Below are 16,499 nucleotides of genomic sequence, written 5' to 3' on the forward strand. Positions count from 1 at the left end.
TATTATTTACATTTTTTTATGAATGCATTTTCTGGTTTCCTTTAGGGTTTATTCAATTGCAAATGGTGGGCAATTCAATTGAAATCAACTTACACAGACATAAAATATTGTGGCCTCTCATAACTGAGCAGTCATGGCTTCATCTAGGTACATAAGTGATGACACTATGACCCAATCTCTCTTTCCATGTCTTGCTTCTGTCCTTCACATTGACTTCATTCTCTGTAGTTTTAAGATATGTCCTGCCAGGTTCAATTCCATGAGAAAGGTCACATCCCTTTTTCTTCAGGTAGGAATCTCAGAATTGGTCTTGCATAGGGATTAATTTAACTGGCAGTTTGATCTGAATGCCTTAACCTACCTTTACCTCTAGGGTAATGTGATGCCTTAGTTTGGTCAGGCTTAAGTCCTATATCCCATGGAGATTCAGCTACAAAGGGGATCGAGGTTAGATAAAGTTTGTTCACCAAAAATAGAGAATCGATAGCCATTATGTTATTTTCAATTATAATCCTAATTGTACATATTTTGGAGTACGGTGTGATATTTCCATTTGTACAATGTATACTGATCAAATCAAGCTAATTATCATTTCCATCTCCTTAACTTCATGGTTGGAGCCCTCAAGCTCATCTCTTGTAGTTATCCATAAAATACATTATAGGCAGTTGTGATCAGTAGTGCTCCCACTGTGTTGTGTAATACTAGAACTTACTCCTTCTATCTCATTGTGTTTTGGTGTCTATGATCCAATCTCCCCATCTTCCCTTCCCTCCACCAATCCCAGCCTCCAATAATCACTATTCTACAGTCATGTCAACTTATTATTAGGTTCTACACATGCAAGAGAACACATAGTATTGTCTTTTGGTGTCTGACTTGTTTCACTTAATGTCCTCCAATTCCATCCATTTTCCTGCAGGTGATAGAATATCATTCTTTATGGCTGAATGATATACCCTGTGTATATGTCACCTGTTTGTTATCCATTATCCATTGATGGGCATCTAACTTGATTCCATATGCCATTCATTCTATTATATGATGTGATGTATACTTTGTTTTAGCCAGAAAAAAATGGTTTAAATAGCTTATTGCATTAAATCAAAAATTTTAAAAAGGCTATGTTCTTAAAAACCTGATTTTGCCTGATAGTCCTTTCCCTGACTAGAGGAAAATTATAAAAAATAAATTTCCTTCAAAATGCATTTGCCCCCTAAACTATTTTTCCCTGCATCAAGCAGAATATTTGTCACAGAGAACTTTTCTATCCACTAGCAAGACTTGTAAATTTTTAATTGAGATATATATATATAATTTACTTGCCATAAAATCCACTCTTTCAAAGCGTACAAATTGTAGTATATTCACGAGGTTGTGCAACAGTCAGTACTAATTCCAGGACATTTTCACTATCTTATTAAAAAATTCTATGACCGGTCACTCCCTAGTTACCTGAGTTCCTGGAAACTAATTTTTGTTTCCAGAGACTTGCTTATTTCATATGTATTAAATATGTCACATTGCCTCCTGAATGACCCAGTGCTTTCCCATATAGCCTTCCTTCTGATGTGGTGTGCCCTCTCCTCTTGGAAATATAATAAATTATCTTCTCAGTGGCTCCTGATTCATTGGCATTATAGGACCTAAATAATGATATAACCTATATTTAAACATTATATGAATTGAGTCATTCAGTATGTTTCGTATCTAACTTCTTTAACAATGTGTTCAGGGTTCATCCATGCTATAGTATGTATCAGTACTTCATTTCTTTTTATGATTGAGTAAAGTTCCATTGTATGGATATACCACATTTATTTATCCATTCATCAGATGATAGATGGTTGGGTTATTTCCATTTGGGGGTTACAATGAATAATGTTGCTCTGAATGAGTTTCCATGCCAGTAAGTTTTTGTAAGGACATGTGTTTTTAATCTAGGAATGGAATTGCTAGATTATATTGTAAATCTACATTTTACTTTTTGAGGAACTGCCAAACTGTTTCCCAAAGTGGTTGTCCCATTTTATAGTCATACCAACAATGCTGGGGTTGAAATTTCTCCTTATTCTTGATGAGACTTATCTGTTTTATTCTAGCCATTCTAATGAGTATGAAGTGGTATTTTCCATAATGACTAGCAGTGTTGAGCATCCTTTCATGTGCTTATTGGCTACACACACACACACACATACACACACACACAAAAACACACACATTCAAATCCTATTCAAATCCTTTCCTCATTTTTCAAAAGGCTGTATTTTTTATATTTTTATTTTTTAGTTTTTTAGGTGGACACAATATCTTTATTTTTATGTGGCACTGAGGATTTAACCCAGTGCCTCATTCATGCTAGATGAACTCTCTACCACTGAGCCACAACCCTAGCCCCACAATAGGTTGTAATTTTAATGTAAGTTTTTTTTTAATTCATTCTGGATACTAGACCATTATTAGATATATGATTGGCAAACATTCTGTTTTTATTTTGGCTTCATTTTCACTTCCTTGATAGTCCCCCTCTTTTTTGGGGGGGCACTCCATCACTGAGCCACATCCCCAGCCATATTTTTGTATTTTATTTAGAGACAGGGTTTCACTGAATTGCTTAGTGCTCGCCATTGCTGAGGCTGGCTTTGAACTTGTAATCCTCCTGTTTCAGCCTCCAGAGCCACTTGAAACACACAAAAAAATTATTTTTGGTCAGGTTAGTGGTAAGAAAACTTTTCCACTTCCAACTGGGGTTTATTTGAATTTTCCACATCCAACTAGGGTACATTATGAATCTGCAAATTAATTGAGAGAATGTTTTCTATTGTGCTTTTGATGCCAATGAGACTGGGCTGTCTAACTTCATAGCAGCTAAATTTGCAGGAAGCTCTCTGGGAGATGTTGTGGTGTGAACTGATAAATACAACCAATAAGAGGGTAAATTATAAGTTATAGGTTAGTAAAAAATATAGATTATAGGTATAAGATTTTGATAAGTGAGATAAGACAATTATAAAGCAAAAACTGTTATAGACAGGCCTAAGACTCCATTTTGCTGCCTTCTGTAAAAATTGTTAGAAGAGCTGTTTCTGAGAAACTAAAATTAAAGCTGTTTTCTTATAAAAATTGTCTTTCTGTACTTTGTACCCTACAAATTGTACCCTACTCAGGATGCAGCGGTGGTCGGTGGTCATGGTGAGCTACATCCTGGGTGTGAATGCCCTTGTAGGTCTGCATGACTTTGCAATAGATTCTCACTCCTCCGACACTGCCTAAATTCAGGATGCAACTGTCTAGCACCTGCTTGAACCCAGGACTGTAGGCAACTGAACTGCAAAGATAATGCTTTTTTTTTTTTTAAGCTTCTGGCTTGCTTGCTGACTGGAAAATTCCAGTCCTGCCTAGAGCCCACAGGTTCCACTTATTAATTTCTATGATTGGCTAACTCACATGGCGATAAGCAAGTCACTACTAAGTTGTGGTTTTGTCCTTATATTCTCTTTGGATGGACCAGGAAGCTGCTATCCTCCCACAGAGCTTGAGTCTCCAAGGTGGGTGACAGTCCCTGGCCAGGTAAATAAAGCTCTCTTTTGATTTGAAATTTGGACTTAAAAGTGCTGAGGTGTCTCCCCATAACATGAGAGTTAATGGTAATTGTATTTTCTGGTGACGGTTCTTTGGTCAGATAAAGGCATTTCATATATGATTTCCTTCTGCATTGTCTTTAGCTCAAATACTTTTATTTTAAAATAATCTTTATACCAACTCTAGGAGTTTTATCAGGTCTACATAAGTTTAACTTTTCTCCTCCCCCTTCTCCTTTTCTTTCTCTTCTTCTTTGGTTGGCATGCTTTGGGTTGATGTGTAAGAAACCATTACTTAATCCAAGTTCACAAAGATTTTTATCCATGCTTTCTTATAAAAATTTCCTAGTTTTAGTGCATACATTAAGTTGTTCCATTTATTTTGAGTTGATTTTTGCAAATGGTGTGAAGTAGGGGTCCAGCTTCATGCTTTTGCAAATGGGTACCTTGTACCAATAACCATTTGTTGTAAAGGTGACTTCCATAATGAATTATTTTAGCACCACTGTTGAAAACCAATCAACCATTTGTGTTTTATTTCTAGACCCCTAATTCTAATCCTGGGTCCATAAGTCTATGAGATGACCAGGGTGCAGGAAAAGAGGGAGCCATAATTTTCAGACGCAACTGAGGCAGAAGATGACTGGATTGAACATCTGTCTCTGCCTCTCCAGTGACCCCAACAGCCTCCTTCCCTGTCTGGGCAAAGGGCCACATAGGTAGGCAGGGCCATTCCCCCTTACAGGGTGAGAACTCAGAGAGAAGCGTTTCAACATTGCCCTTCCCGCTTGCTGTTCTCAGAGGCAGGAACGTCAGATGCCCCAGCACCAATGCGCTCGTGGCGCGCGCACCTGCTCAGCCAAGTGCGCCTGCGTAGGTTTCGCTTGCGCCTGCGCATAACCCACTTTCTGTGCTTTTTTTCCTGAGGCGTGAAGGTTGGCTCTCGCTGACTGGGGTCTTTCGTCGACGGTTGACCGAGGCGGGGAAACTTGAGGGTTCAAGTTGTATGTAATATTGTAGTGGGGGCGGTCAAGAAGGGGAAACCCTTGCGTTGGCTCTAGTTATAAACCGCTGCAGGTCCCCTGGGTGGGGCAGGAACCTCGCCGCCTCTCCCGGCAAGGAGAGGCCCAAACTTGCCCTTCTGGCTTCTACCTGAGGCAACGGTCTTTGGGGACGGAAGTGTACCACACAGCCGCTTCACTAAGCCACTCAGGTCCAACTGGAAGTAGGAATTGTGTGATCCAGGGGAGGATTTCTCACTTTAAAAATCAGTTTATTTTGATCGCGACACTTGAAGATGTAATGGCCCTTGTAGGCGCCCTTTTGTGTTTAGGATATAATTTGTATTGAGAAAAAGTGGCATGACTTCTGTTTTGGTTCCTAGAATAGAAGAACCCAGAGTATTTTCAGAAGGGTCTATTATATCTAGTTTCAAGTCAAGATAGAGAAACAAAGCAGAGGCAGTCCCTCACCTCATGTTTCCCAAGTTTTATTTTTACAATGATATTTGGAAGTTAATATTTACCTAAGTCCGATTTGCATCATTCCTTACTGGTGTTTATGTCTCTATGTATTATTGGGTAGGGAATTTGGAGCCGAAATGATCTTAATTTTAAGTTTGTATCTTTGCTTTTCACTCATGCAGTGGGCAAGTAGTTATTGAATTTGATTGAAATATATTAGGAGGCTATACTTGGAAAAATCACAAAAGCAAATACGTTGCAAAAGAAAAAAAATTACAGGAAAAAACCCCTTTACTTCGTTTGTTGACATTGCAAAAACTGAGTGGAAATTTATCTTTATTTATTTATTTGAATATTAAGTGAGGATTTAGTCTTTGATAGTCTCAAACTAATAGCCAAAGCATAGTGTCATGAAGTGCAACACAGACTATGGTCTCCTATGGCTAGTTCTGTACTTTATATTTCCTACCTGTGAGTTTGCCAATGCAGTAATCCATTTATCTGATTCAGAATTATGGTATGTCCTTAATTCTGAAGTAAATTGTATAGACAATATGAAAATATGCACATATTAGGAAGCAAGGTTATAATTATTTTGAACAGAGCTGGAAACATAAGTTTTGTTGTAAATACTTATTCAGAAGCAAAGGACTCCCTAAAATGTTTACATTATCAGATTTCAATGTAGCTTTCAAAGATAATTTTCATAATTAATATGCTGGGAATTTATTTTTGTTACAATATGAGTTACAGTGTTCTTTCTTTGAAGGTTTGGTCAAACATTCATTTGGTGAATGTAGAATGCAAAAGAAGATTATAGACTGATATAGAAAAAAATGAAGAGAAACTTAAATGAAAATTCAACTCGAAGTACAGCAGGTATTGAAAACTTCATTTTTGAAGCTTCTTTATTTTGTATATGCCATTTAAAGCTTGTGTAGTTTGTAGGTGAAACATTTTGGAAGGAACTTTAAGAAAGATGAAACATTGAGTCTTGCTTCTTTTTAGGTCCAAAGAGGTAAAGTAAAACTTACTCAACTAAAAGTATTTAGTGACAGAGGTGGGAGTAAAATAAAAACGTAGATTCACTCTGATTCTTCTGCAGATCCTATGTGCTTGAGTTGTTCTTTGCTTTTAAGATAAAAACAACTATATAGATCTATTTTTAGTTATATTTGTGACTGACTTGTTAAAAATATTTCCAGAAATACATATGTTTTCTAAGAGCTATTATTTCTATTTTCCTAACTTATTAGGTAATATAAGGACAGGACAAAAATGGTGAGAACCAGGTCAAAGAATCAATATGATGCACAATGAAGATAATAATAACTATTATTTATGGTGAACATTTTTAGACATTTAATTATTCATATTAATTTATTTAATTCCTCCACCAACCCTTTAAAAATAGATTATTATTATTGTCCCTGTTTTTCCTATAAGAAACCAAGACACAAAATGGTTAAACAAGAAATCTATTAAATGGTAGAACCAGGATGTAAACCTAAGAATGTGACTCTAGGGCTCATATCTTAATCATTATGTTATTCTCCATCTCAGTTTGTGTCATATTGGCACAAAGAGTTGAAGGAAATTGCCCATGTTTATACTTTGAAGTTGTAATCCAAATATATAATTATTACCTAGGTAGTCTCACTGAAGAGCTCACATAATTTAGTATTCCATTAGAAAGTTTTAGAGTCAGTATTCTGTAGTGTAGTGATCGCAGATAGCTAGATGATGGTCTAGTGGCCAGAGATCTGAACTAAGATTTAGGAAGCTTGGGTCCTATCTGGGTTCTTCCAGATACTTTCTTGGAAGTGATAGGCAAACTTTTTGGACTTCTTTTCCTCTGAGTTTCCTTATAAGATTTAAAATCTATATATTGTGACTTGTGGCCTGACTTGAGATCCTATTTCTGCTACCTTAGTAAGTAGAATTAGTTTTTTTTCTTTTTTGTTTGGATTTGATAGTGTCTCTCTCTAAGGCATTCTCAAAATTACATATAAAAATATCATTACAGACACTGGGGGTGCAGACTTTGGGTTCCAGACCAAATATGTTGAAATAAAATTTTATAAGAAAGGGTTTATGGTCTTAGTACTTGAGGTTAAGCAGAATTCTAGTTTAAATCTAAGTCAAACTAAACTTGAGAACCATACCCTAAAAGATGTGCTGGTATTATCCAAAGAGTGATTGGGGTTTTGAAAAACATGGTTCAGTGACCTCTGTTGTACACCATGGATTTTCTACAGTTGATAGGGTAATAGGTAAGCACATGAGAGAAATAAGGAAAACAGAAAGTGGAATGAGAGAAGAAATGGGAATAATTTCCAAACAGGAGGAGTTAAAGCAATGTTAAGATAGTACAAAAAAGTACTTTTTAGAGAGATAAATGAAGCTATTTAGGATTTTAAAAAGAATGTAAAAACCAATTCAAGGGCATAGAAATATGCCTATATTAAGTATATTAACATATGGAAGTAGACATTAAAATTGTGCATTATAAGTATTCTATAAGTAGATCTGATTATGTAGTAATTTATTTTCTGTTATGTACTAATTTATTGGTATATTCAATGTAGGCTGTTTGCCTGTACCATTGTTCAATCAAAAGAAGAGGAATAGACAGCCATTAACATCTAATCCACTTAAAAATGATCCAGGTATCAGTACTGCTTCTGACAGTTATGATTTCCCTCCAATACCAACAGGTAAGAAAAGGAGTAAGGTGAAATATTTCAGGAAACAAGAACTGGGATTGTAGAAAATTGCACGTTTTCTTTATAATGAGAGTAGAAAGATTTTTTTCTTCTTTTACTATCCAAATACAGAAATATCTTGGCTTTTCTTTATCATTCTGATACAGGAGTGTGAGTGTCTCTCTACAAGGGTTGCTTAGCATTTAAATGGAGTATCTTAGATTTGTTTTAATGAAGTAGTAAACTACATTGCAACATTTTTTTCCTTTTTCAAACAGATATAGATTTTTGTGATCTGTACATTTGGTAATAAAGAATGGAGAAACTCAAGTTGCCTCAGGAACAGGGATAAGTATGCATGGAACACAGGAAAAAAATAGATTTTAGGAAGGGTAGAAGCCCAGGAATTTTTGGTGCTTGGTTCTGATTTCTTTTGTTTTTGCCTTTCTTAATTGCTGGTTCTTTACTTTCTGCTATGGTGTGAAAATTCATATATTGAAACTTAATCAACAATGTGATAGTAGTATTAAAGGATGGGGGTCTGTAGAAAGTGATTAAGTCATGAAGGTTTTGCCCTCATGCATGGGATTCGGGACACACACTGTGCATGTTTCTGAAGGAGCTTTTTACTTCTTCTATCATGTAAGAGGTGCCATCTGTCAGATACCTAATCTATTGGTGTTTGATATGGGATGTCCCAACCTCCATAACTGTTCAAAAGTAAGCTTCTATTATTTCTAAAATACCCAGTAAAGGTATTTTGTTTTAGCAACCTAAATGGACTAAGGCACTCCTATCCAGTTTGTTTTCTTATAGCTTCAACTAGCACATGAACCATGAACTAAGTTGCCATTGCTAGGAGTTTACATAATCTTTTAGTTCTAGCTTTTAGAGGTAATTGATTGACTGTCTTCTGTATCTCTTAATTAAGTCCTGGAGGCAGGGAAGGGAGGCTTTGGTTCATTTTATCATTTAAGCAAGACCACTAAAATCCTGGCTTAGCTTCTAAACCAGTTAGCTGTGGTGGTGAGTGCTGGGAGATATGTTTGCTAACTTTGTACTTCCCTCTGGATGAAGGCTTGGAAAGGCAGACATTTTAAGGTATATTTGGTGCAAGATGGCTGTATACATTTAAACTTGATAGATACTAAAAATTATTAATAGAATATTATGCAACTAGAATTTTTTTTTTTTTTGCAACTAGAATTTTTAAAGATCTTTATATACTTGTGTGAGTATATATACATGTATATATATATACTTGTATTGCATATATAATATATATATATATATACTATATACTTGTATATGTAACATACAAGTATATATGTTATACATATTATATACATAAGTATATGTGTTATATATACAAGTATATATAATACTATATATAATACAATATATCATAAATAATATATAATATATATTGTACAGAATATATATTATATATACTAATATTATGTATAAAATACATATTATATTACTAGCATTATACTATATTCAGTGTGTATATATGTATTATATGTTATATATAATATATTGTATTATATGTATAATTGTATTGTTAATTTATTATTTTCCCATAGACCTTAATGTAGCTCTAAAATGATTTTTTCTTTCATGTTAGAGGAATTCGAGGTATAAAGTTTCTATTATTCCCATTTTTATGTATAGAAAATTAGAAATTCACATGGGTAGACACAAGTCAGCATTTATCTAGTCAATCCTCTATCATTCAAAAAAATTTCTACTATTTCTCTAAAGACTAGGAATGGAACCACCATTTCTTAGTATTTTTCCTTAAGAATTACAGTTACCATACTGTAGTGAGACATGTATAATCATGTTTATAGCAGCACAATTCACAATAGTCAAATTATGGAACCCACCTAGGTGTTCATCAGTGGATGAATGGATTAAGAAAATGTAATATATATATATATATATATATATATATATATATATATATGTATATATGCATGCAATGAAGTTTTATTCAGCCACAAAATAAAAATGAAGTTATGCCATTTGTAGGGAAATGGATGGAACTTCAGAACATTATGTTAAGCCAAATAAATCCAACCCAATTCAGTATGTCAAGGGTCATCTGTCTTTTCTCATGTGGAAGCTAGAGAGAAAAAAGGAAAATAATGTGTGGAATATGTGTATGTAGTGGGGGTGGAATCTCATGAAAATTAAAGGGAAATCAGTAGAGAAGAGGAAAGGGACCATGGAGGAGGAGGAAGAGTGGGAAAGGGGAAGTATTGGGGATTGATAGTAGCCAAATTATGTTGTTACATTGTATGTATTTATGAATATGTAACAATAAACCTCACCATTATGTACAACTATAATGTACCAATAAAAATATGGAAAAAATAAAAAAAGTTCACCACCACTTAAATTTTTTTCTAAGTAGCATGAATGTTGACCTTGAAAACTAATAAGTATGAACTACTTCATAAGGAAATGTTCATTTTACTCAATTCTGAACTCTTCAAGCTCTGACTGAGATTACTATTTGTCATAGAAAGATCTTACACTGGATAAGGAAAAGTACTACATCAGTGTTTTCCAAATTTTTGTCTTGACTCAAGAGTTGGGCTGAGATATAACCAATCTGTAAAAAAAAGAAATAGAAGAGACTAGAGTATAATAGAAAAGATCAGTGTGTGACATACATAATAAGGATAATATTTGATGGCGAAATTTTGTTATGTTCTCTTATCCTCTTTTTGTTTGCCTCTGTTCATCTCTCTTAACACACATTATGTATGTGTCTGTTATGGATTATGATGATGTATTTCTTGCTGTGGGGTGGAATAAAAAATTGGGATAGACTGCATTTATGTTATAGAGTATAAGAAACAATATTAGAATTTTTATGCTACAAAGTATAAGATTCTATATTAGAATTTATTATTTTTGCTTACAGTACAAGGGGGAGGAAAGATATCTATGAAAATCAATAAGGAAGGCTATTGGCAAATTCAACAATAAAGTGCTATTGAAAAGGATTCCTTTCTCTTAAAGTTTTTACATTTCCCAAGTTAAATAATAAATATGAATTAGTTATTTTGAACAATGTTACCTATTTTACTTTTGTTTGTGTTCTTATTGAGATTGGGCCTGGGAGGCTATGAATCAAGAGTGGGCTCCTTTAACAAAAACAATGAACACAAGGTATGTGGAGAAAAATAAAAGCTAATAAATGTGTGTCTGATGCCATTTTTCTGTGTGTGTTTTACATTTATTGATTTGAAAACAAATTATTTACATTTAACAAGACATATTTCCTTGAAAGCCAAATACCACCTTCAGTTTCTCATCCCCTGAGAAGTCAAGATTCTATTCCTAAATCAATTCAGTCGAATACTGCAAGAAGCCAAAGTGGTTGGAGGTGAGTCTACTTAAAATTTGTCTTCTATTCTTTTTGTCTTTTCTCTCTCCTCCTCTTTCCCCCCTCCTTTAACTTTTCCTAATTTTTTAGATAGAATTGCATTTAGGAGATTTCTATGTTAGTAACTATGGACATTCTCATTGTACTTTTAAATCATCTCTAGATTATATACAAAACTAATATAATATTAATTCTGTGTAAATAGTTGTCATACTATATTGTTTAAGAAATAATGACAAGGAAAAAGTCTGTATTTGTTTAGTACAGATGTTATTTTTTCCAAATATTTTTGAGCTGTGGTTGGTTGAATCTGTAGATGTGGAGATCTATGAGTACAGACGGCTGACTGTTCTCTGTTTTTCTATACATATTTACCTTTGCCAGTGAGTTTCATATATGTAATCTCATATTGCTTTTTAGCATCTTTCTGTTTCAACTTGAAGAACTCTAGTATTTCTTGTAATATATAACCTGTTGAGATCTTTCAGTTCCTTGGCAATTGCTGGTAATGTAACCTAAGCTTAATAAATGCTTGTGAACCAGATGTTTCCACATTTACAGGCATTTGGTGAAGGGAGAAGAGAATTTTACTTTCTTTCTCTTAAAACTAGCATGTTGTCTTTTATTTTGTATCAGTGTGCTTCTCTACTCCAGTAGCTTCCATTCTCTTTAATGATTTTGGCTTTGAACCTAAGTTCTAACTTCTCTAAGGTTTCTAGTCTCACTTCTCCAATAATTATGTCCAGCAATTTGCAGAATTTTCATAATTTTTAAATATGTTACACATATTCTCTTAGAGAATGTTAGAACAGTATGTATTATAAAATTTACAGTATAAATTTTAGAAAATGTTAAAATAATACACATGAATTTTTGGTTGATTTTTCATGATGTTTTATGGTAGTTTAAGGAGCTTTTATTTTCTGCTACTCTGAATTGTGAGTGATTGAGTATAGTTCAGTAGGTTATTCAAAGTGTAGGAGGTTTATTTAGAATAGCAATCATCAAAAACACAAATAATAATAAATGTTGGCAAGGATATGGTGAAAAAGGAACTCTGTTGGTGGGATTGTAAATTAGTACAATCACCATGGAAATCAGTATGGAGTTTCCTCGAAAGACTGGGAATGAAACTACTATATGGACTGGGGTTTTGGCTCAGCGGTAGAGCACTCGCCTGGCAAGTGTGGGGCCCTGGGTTTGATCCTCAGCACCATATAAAAAATAAATAAATAAAATAAAGGTATTGTGTACAACTACAACAAAAAATAAATATTAAAAAAAGAAACTACCATGTTACCCAACTCTACCTTTCCTCAGTATTTATCGAAAAAACTAGAGTCAGCATACTGTAGTGATACATGCATACACATGTTCATAGCAGTGTAATTCACAATAGCCAAGTTATGGGAACTAGCTTAGGTATCTGTCACCAGAAGAATGGAAAAAGAAAATGTGGGATTTGTACACACTGGAGTTTTACTCAGCCATAAAGAAGAATGAAATTATATCATTTACAGGAAATGGATGGAACTTGGGAGCATTATGTTAATCAAAATAAATCATGCTCAGAAAGTCAAAGGGTCATGTTTTCTCTCATGTGTAAACTAGAGAGAAAAAAGGAAAAGAAAAACAAAAGGTAGAAGGAGCTCATGAAATTAAAAAGGAGATCAGTAGAGTAGAGAAAGGGGATCAGGGGGAGGGAGGAGGGAGGAAAATAGAGATACTGGGGAATTAAATTATGTTATGTGCATGTATAATATGCCACAAAGTATATCCCATTAGGGTCATCCACTATATTCTGATGATACATCTGGGGCTACAGGCCCTGGGTAGTGGGTGGCCAGTCCTACTTTCACATCCATATGGACTCAGCAACAGCTTGCTGTTGGGGATTTTGTTGACTATCTGGACCTATATTTTCTTCAACAAGAATGATTCAGGGGAGATGCTGCTACTTCCCTGCTTAGAAGCCCCTGCAACTTGGACTTTATGGTCTGGTTGGGGTGTTGAGGACATGGCTGAGTTGGATTGACTTCTGAGACACCATCTCTGTGTGGGCCCACTGCAAAGGTGAAAGGACTGTAGTTCTCTCAGGGATAGTTCCCAAGCTAGTAATATCTTAATGAGTAAAAATGTTGCTAATGTTAGATGTACTATTAAATAGTTGTGAAGCTAAAAGAAATCTTTCTAGACTATAAATAATAAAAATAATTTGAATAGCCATGAGAGAGGAAAGACAAAATTGTATTTCTGTACTCTCTACTGAAATAAAGTAACAAAATTGTTGTCATAGGAAAAGGAGGTGATCATTGTTGGAAAAAAGTCTTGAGTGTCAGGCAGTTAATAAATAATAATCCTAGTCATATTTTTCTTGGATATTATAATGTTTATGGTATAACTTAAATTTTTTAATTGTGATTTTTTTTATTCCATCTTGTTCATATTTAATTTTGCACTTAATTTATTTAACTGTACTTTCCAAATTATTCAAGCTTCGGGTTCTAGAAAACCTAGATTTTTTTATATTACTAGAAAATCTAGACCTTCTTTTGGATTATTTTCTTAAACAAGAGATGGGTTGTATTGATTGTCTTCTTGTAATAATACTGGTGATATTTCCAGGAAAATTATTCAGAATTAAGAACTTGTGACTTGCACTAGCTTTTTCCTTTGGAACTTTAATGTTTAGAAAACACCCTTCTGATTTTAGCCTCATTAACAACATGTTCTGATCAACTGCTACAACTCCATTTAGATTAATGTAGTTAGTAAATACTATAACAGATTGATTAGTATGGCTTTTTAGATATACAGTAAAAGCACAAAATATCTAATTAGAGCTATCTACCCTGTGTATATTCATTTTGCTTGTGATTTAAAATCATTGATAAACCATGGCTTAACTTTAAAAATTTACTTTGTAGTAATTTAAAAATAAATGTATAAAGAATTAATAAGCAAAATCTTTCCACTTGGAGACAACCACTGTCACTTAAAGGCTGGCATAGTTTAAAAATATATGGTGTAGGTTTCTCTTGGTTCTAAACTTGTTAGTAACTTGATATATGACTTTGGGTACACTATTTCCTCACTAAGACTCTTTGTCCTCATCGGGAAAGAGAGGTAATTTATTGTAGAGTTGTCGCAATGATGTGTTTGGAATTTCAAACTAGTTAGTTACAAAGTAGTTTGTAAACTAGGAATTGCCATATAAATAAAATTTTTATGATTGCCTTTAAAAAAGTATAAAGAAATAAATGTTTTTCCTTTTCCCCTTCTTTTTCTTTTTTCCTATTATATCTACAGCGATGACAACAAAAATACCAGCTTGAAAACTTGGGATAAAAATGACTTTAGACCTCAATGTAAAACAACAAAACTAGTGACAAATGATGGAAAAAATTCTTTTCCAGTGAATTTGGGAACTCAGATACCACAGAAACAATTAAGGGTATCTGAAACTCCTAATTTATCTTATCACAGAGAAACTGAGGTTCTCAGACAAATATGTTCATCAAAAGTTTCTGGCTCCACAATAAAAGGCCCAGATAAAAACAGTGCATTACAGACATTTAAGCCCAATTTTCAACAAAATCAATTTAAGAAAAAAATGTTGGATGATATTCCAGAAGAAAACACTCTGAAGGTAAACATTTAAATATTAAAGAATGAATGAATGACTTATTTTTATTTTTAAAATGTGAAGTAAATAGCTATTTAGAAAGTTATAGAGGTAAGACTATTTGAAATCAATCCCCTAGTATATGTTACTTGATTAGCATAAATATCCAGTTCCATTGGAGGGATGAATATTAGTTTGTAAAATATTTTCTTAGCAGGTAACTGCTCTTTTTCATAAATGCTTCAGAGTTTCCGAGTGGATTCGGTGTTTCACTGCTTACTGATTATTAGCATAACAATTTATTCTTTGCTTTCAGAAATTATCCAACTCTGTTTATCATTCTTACATATTTTTCCCCAACAGAGAACAGAAACATTTTTCTGTAAAGGGCCAAATAATAAGTATTTTTGGCTTCATAGGCCACACTATCTCTGTTGCAATTACACAACGATGTTACTCAACTCTGGCGCAGCCATAGACAGTATTTAAATGAATGGGCATGTCAGTGTTCCAGTATAAGTGTAAAGAAACATCAAAGATTAAATTTGGAGTACAGGCCATTGTTTGCTGATTTTTGTTTTATCATCTGGACCTATTCTACTTTACCAACCTCAGTATTTCACATTCCGCTAATTCTTCAATGTGCTAGTCATTCCAAACTCTGCACAGTTCTCCAAACAAACATGGCATGCATTCTAATTAATCCCTGCTTTGGTTTGTATTCTCTATATCTGTACCTCAGCTTCATATTCTCTTTATGCACAGTATTCTACTTATTTTTATAAATGTCTTCTATATAGTATGTGTGCTGGTTATTCTTCCCTTTCTCACTCCCCTGGCCCATTGGATTCTTTATCTCTTCTTCTCTGTACCTTAGAAGGCTGAATCATCTACATAGTACCTCATCCTGGGATTCTTTTACCTGCTGGCTTTTGCTAAAGATCGCCCAATGGGAGTCATTGGGAGGACATCAAAGGGTGGGTGGAGAGGTTGTGTTTTCCCATTTTTCTCCCTACTTAAATGTTGTACTGATGGAAGTGGCTGTGTCCCTACATGACATAGTCTTTTCAGGAGTCTAGCTTTCATGGATTGGATAATTTTATTTCTTTCCTTGTTCTTTCTGCCTGGGAGTGGTAATAATTTCATACTATTGTTAGTCTTTGCGTGCTTAAGTTTGTTTTAGTCCATATATCTGTAAAAACAGTCTTTTCAGTAAGCCATCAGGGTAAATTCTGCTTTTCGAAAGAAAAGAGACTCTCTGGAAACCAGTATAGCATGAGACCAATATAGCATGTTTTATAGTGATTCTCAACTTTATGATTCCTTGTACATAAATGATATGACATAGTCAACTTAGTAACAGTGACATTAATCTTCAACTGTAGTTTTATTAGAATTGTTAGGAGGAAGAAAAGGGGCAAAGTAATTGTATTTTTTAAAAAAGAGTCCCATCAGGTGTTCTTACAAAACTCATCCTGACAAAATTGTCCCCACCCCACCTGAGCTGGGAAGATGAGGTCCAGGAAGAAGCAGTCCATGGAGAGAGGTGCTGTCTGCTAGGAGATAGAACTCAGGAGGAGATGCAGCCATATGCAAGCTTTTGGAAGATAGTTTATTGGAATTAGGGTAATTCATGGCTTTGTATTTGCCAAATTCACATGAAAAGAACATTATGGAGAGAATTGTGGCCAGTGTTTTATCTCAGAAATAACTAGTGCCTTTTTT

General features: G+C 34.2%; 1 protein-coding gene across 1 annotated transcript in view; it reads left to right on the forward strand.

Annotated features, from left to right (window-relative positions):
- Positions 1 to 16,499, forward strand: part of Spata22 (spermatogenesis associated 22) — a 30,648-nt gene that overhangs the window by 4,990 nt on the left and 9,159 nt on the right. Inside the window, exons 3-6 of the mRNA XM_048798418.1 lie at positions 7,633 to 7,761; positions 10,872 to 10,932; positions 11,054 to 11,149; positions 14,459 to 14,798. Of these exons, the coding sequence (XP_048654375.1) occupies positions 7,633 to 7,761; positions 10,872 to 10,932; positions 11,054 to 11,149; positions 14,459 to 14,798 (626 nt within the window). The remainder of the gene's footprint in view (positions 1 to 7,632; positions 7,762 to 10,871; positions 10,933 to 11,053; positions 11,150 to 14,458; positions 14,799 to 16,499) is intronic.

The sequence above is a fragment of the Marmota marmota genome, unplaced genomic scaffold (genome assembly GCF_001458135.2).
Source record: "Marmota marmota marmota unplaced genomic scaffold, marMar, whole genome shotgun sequence".
Taxonomy (NCBI): domain Eukaryota; kingdom Metazoa; phylum Chordata; class Mammalia; order Rodentia; family Sciuridae; genus Marmota; species Marmota marmota.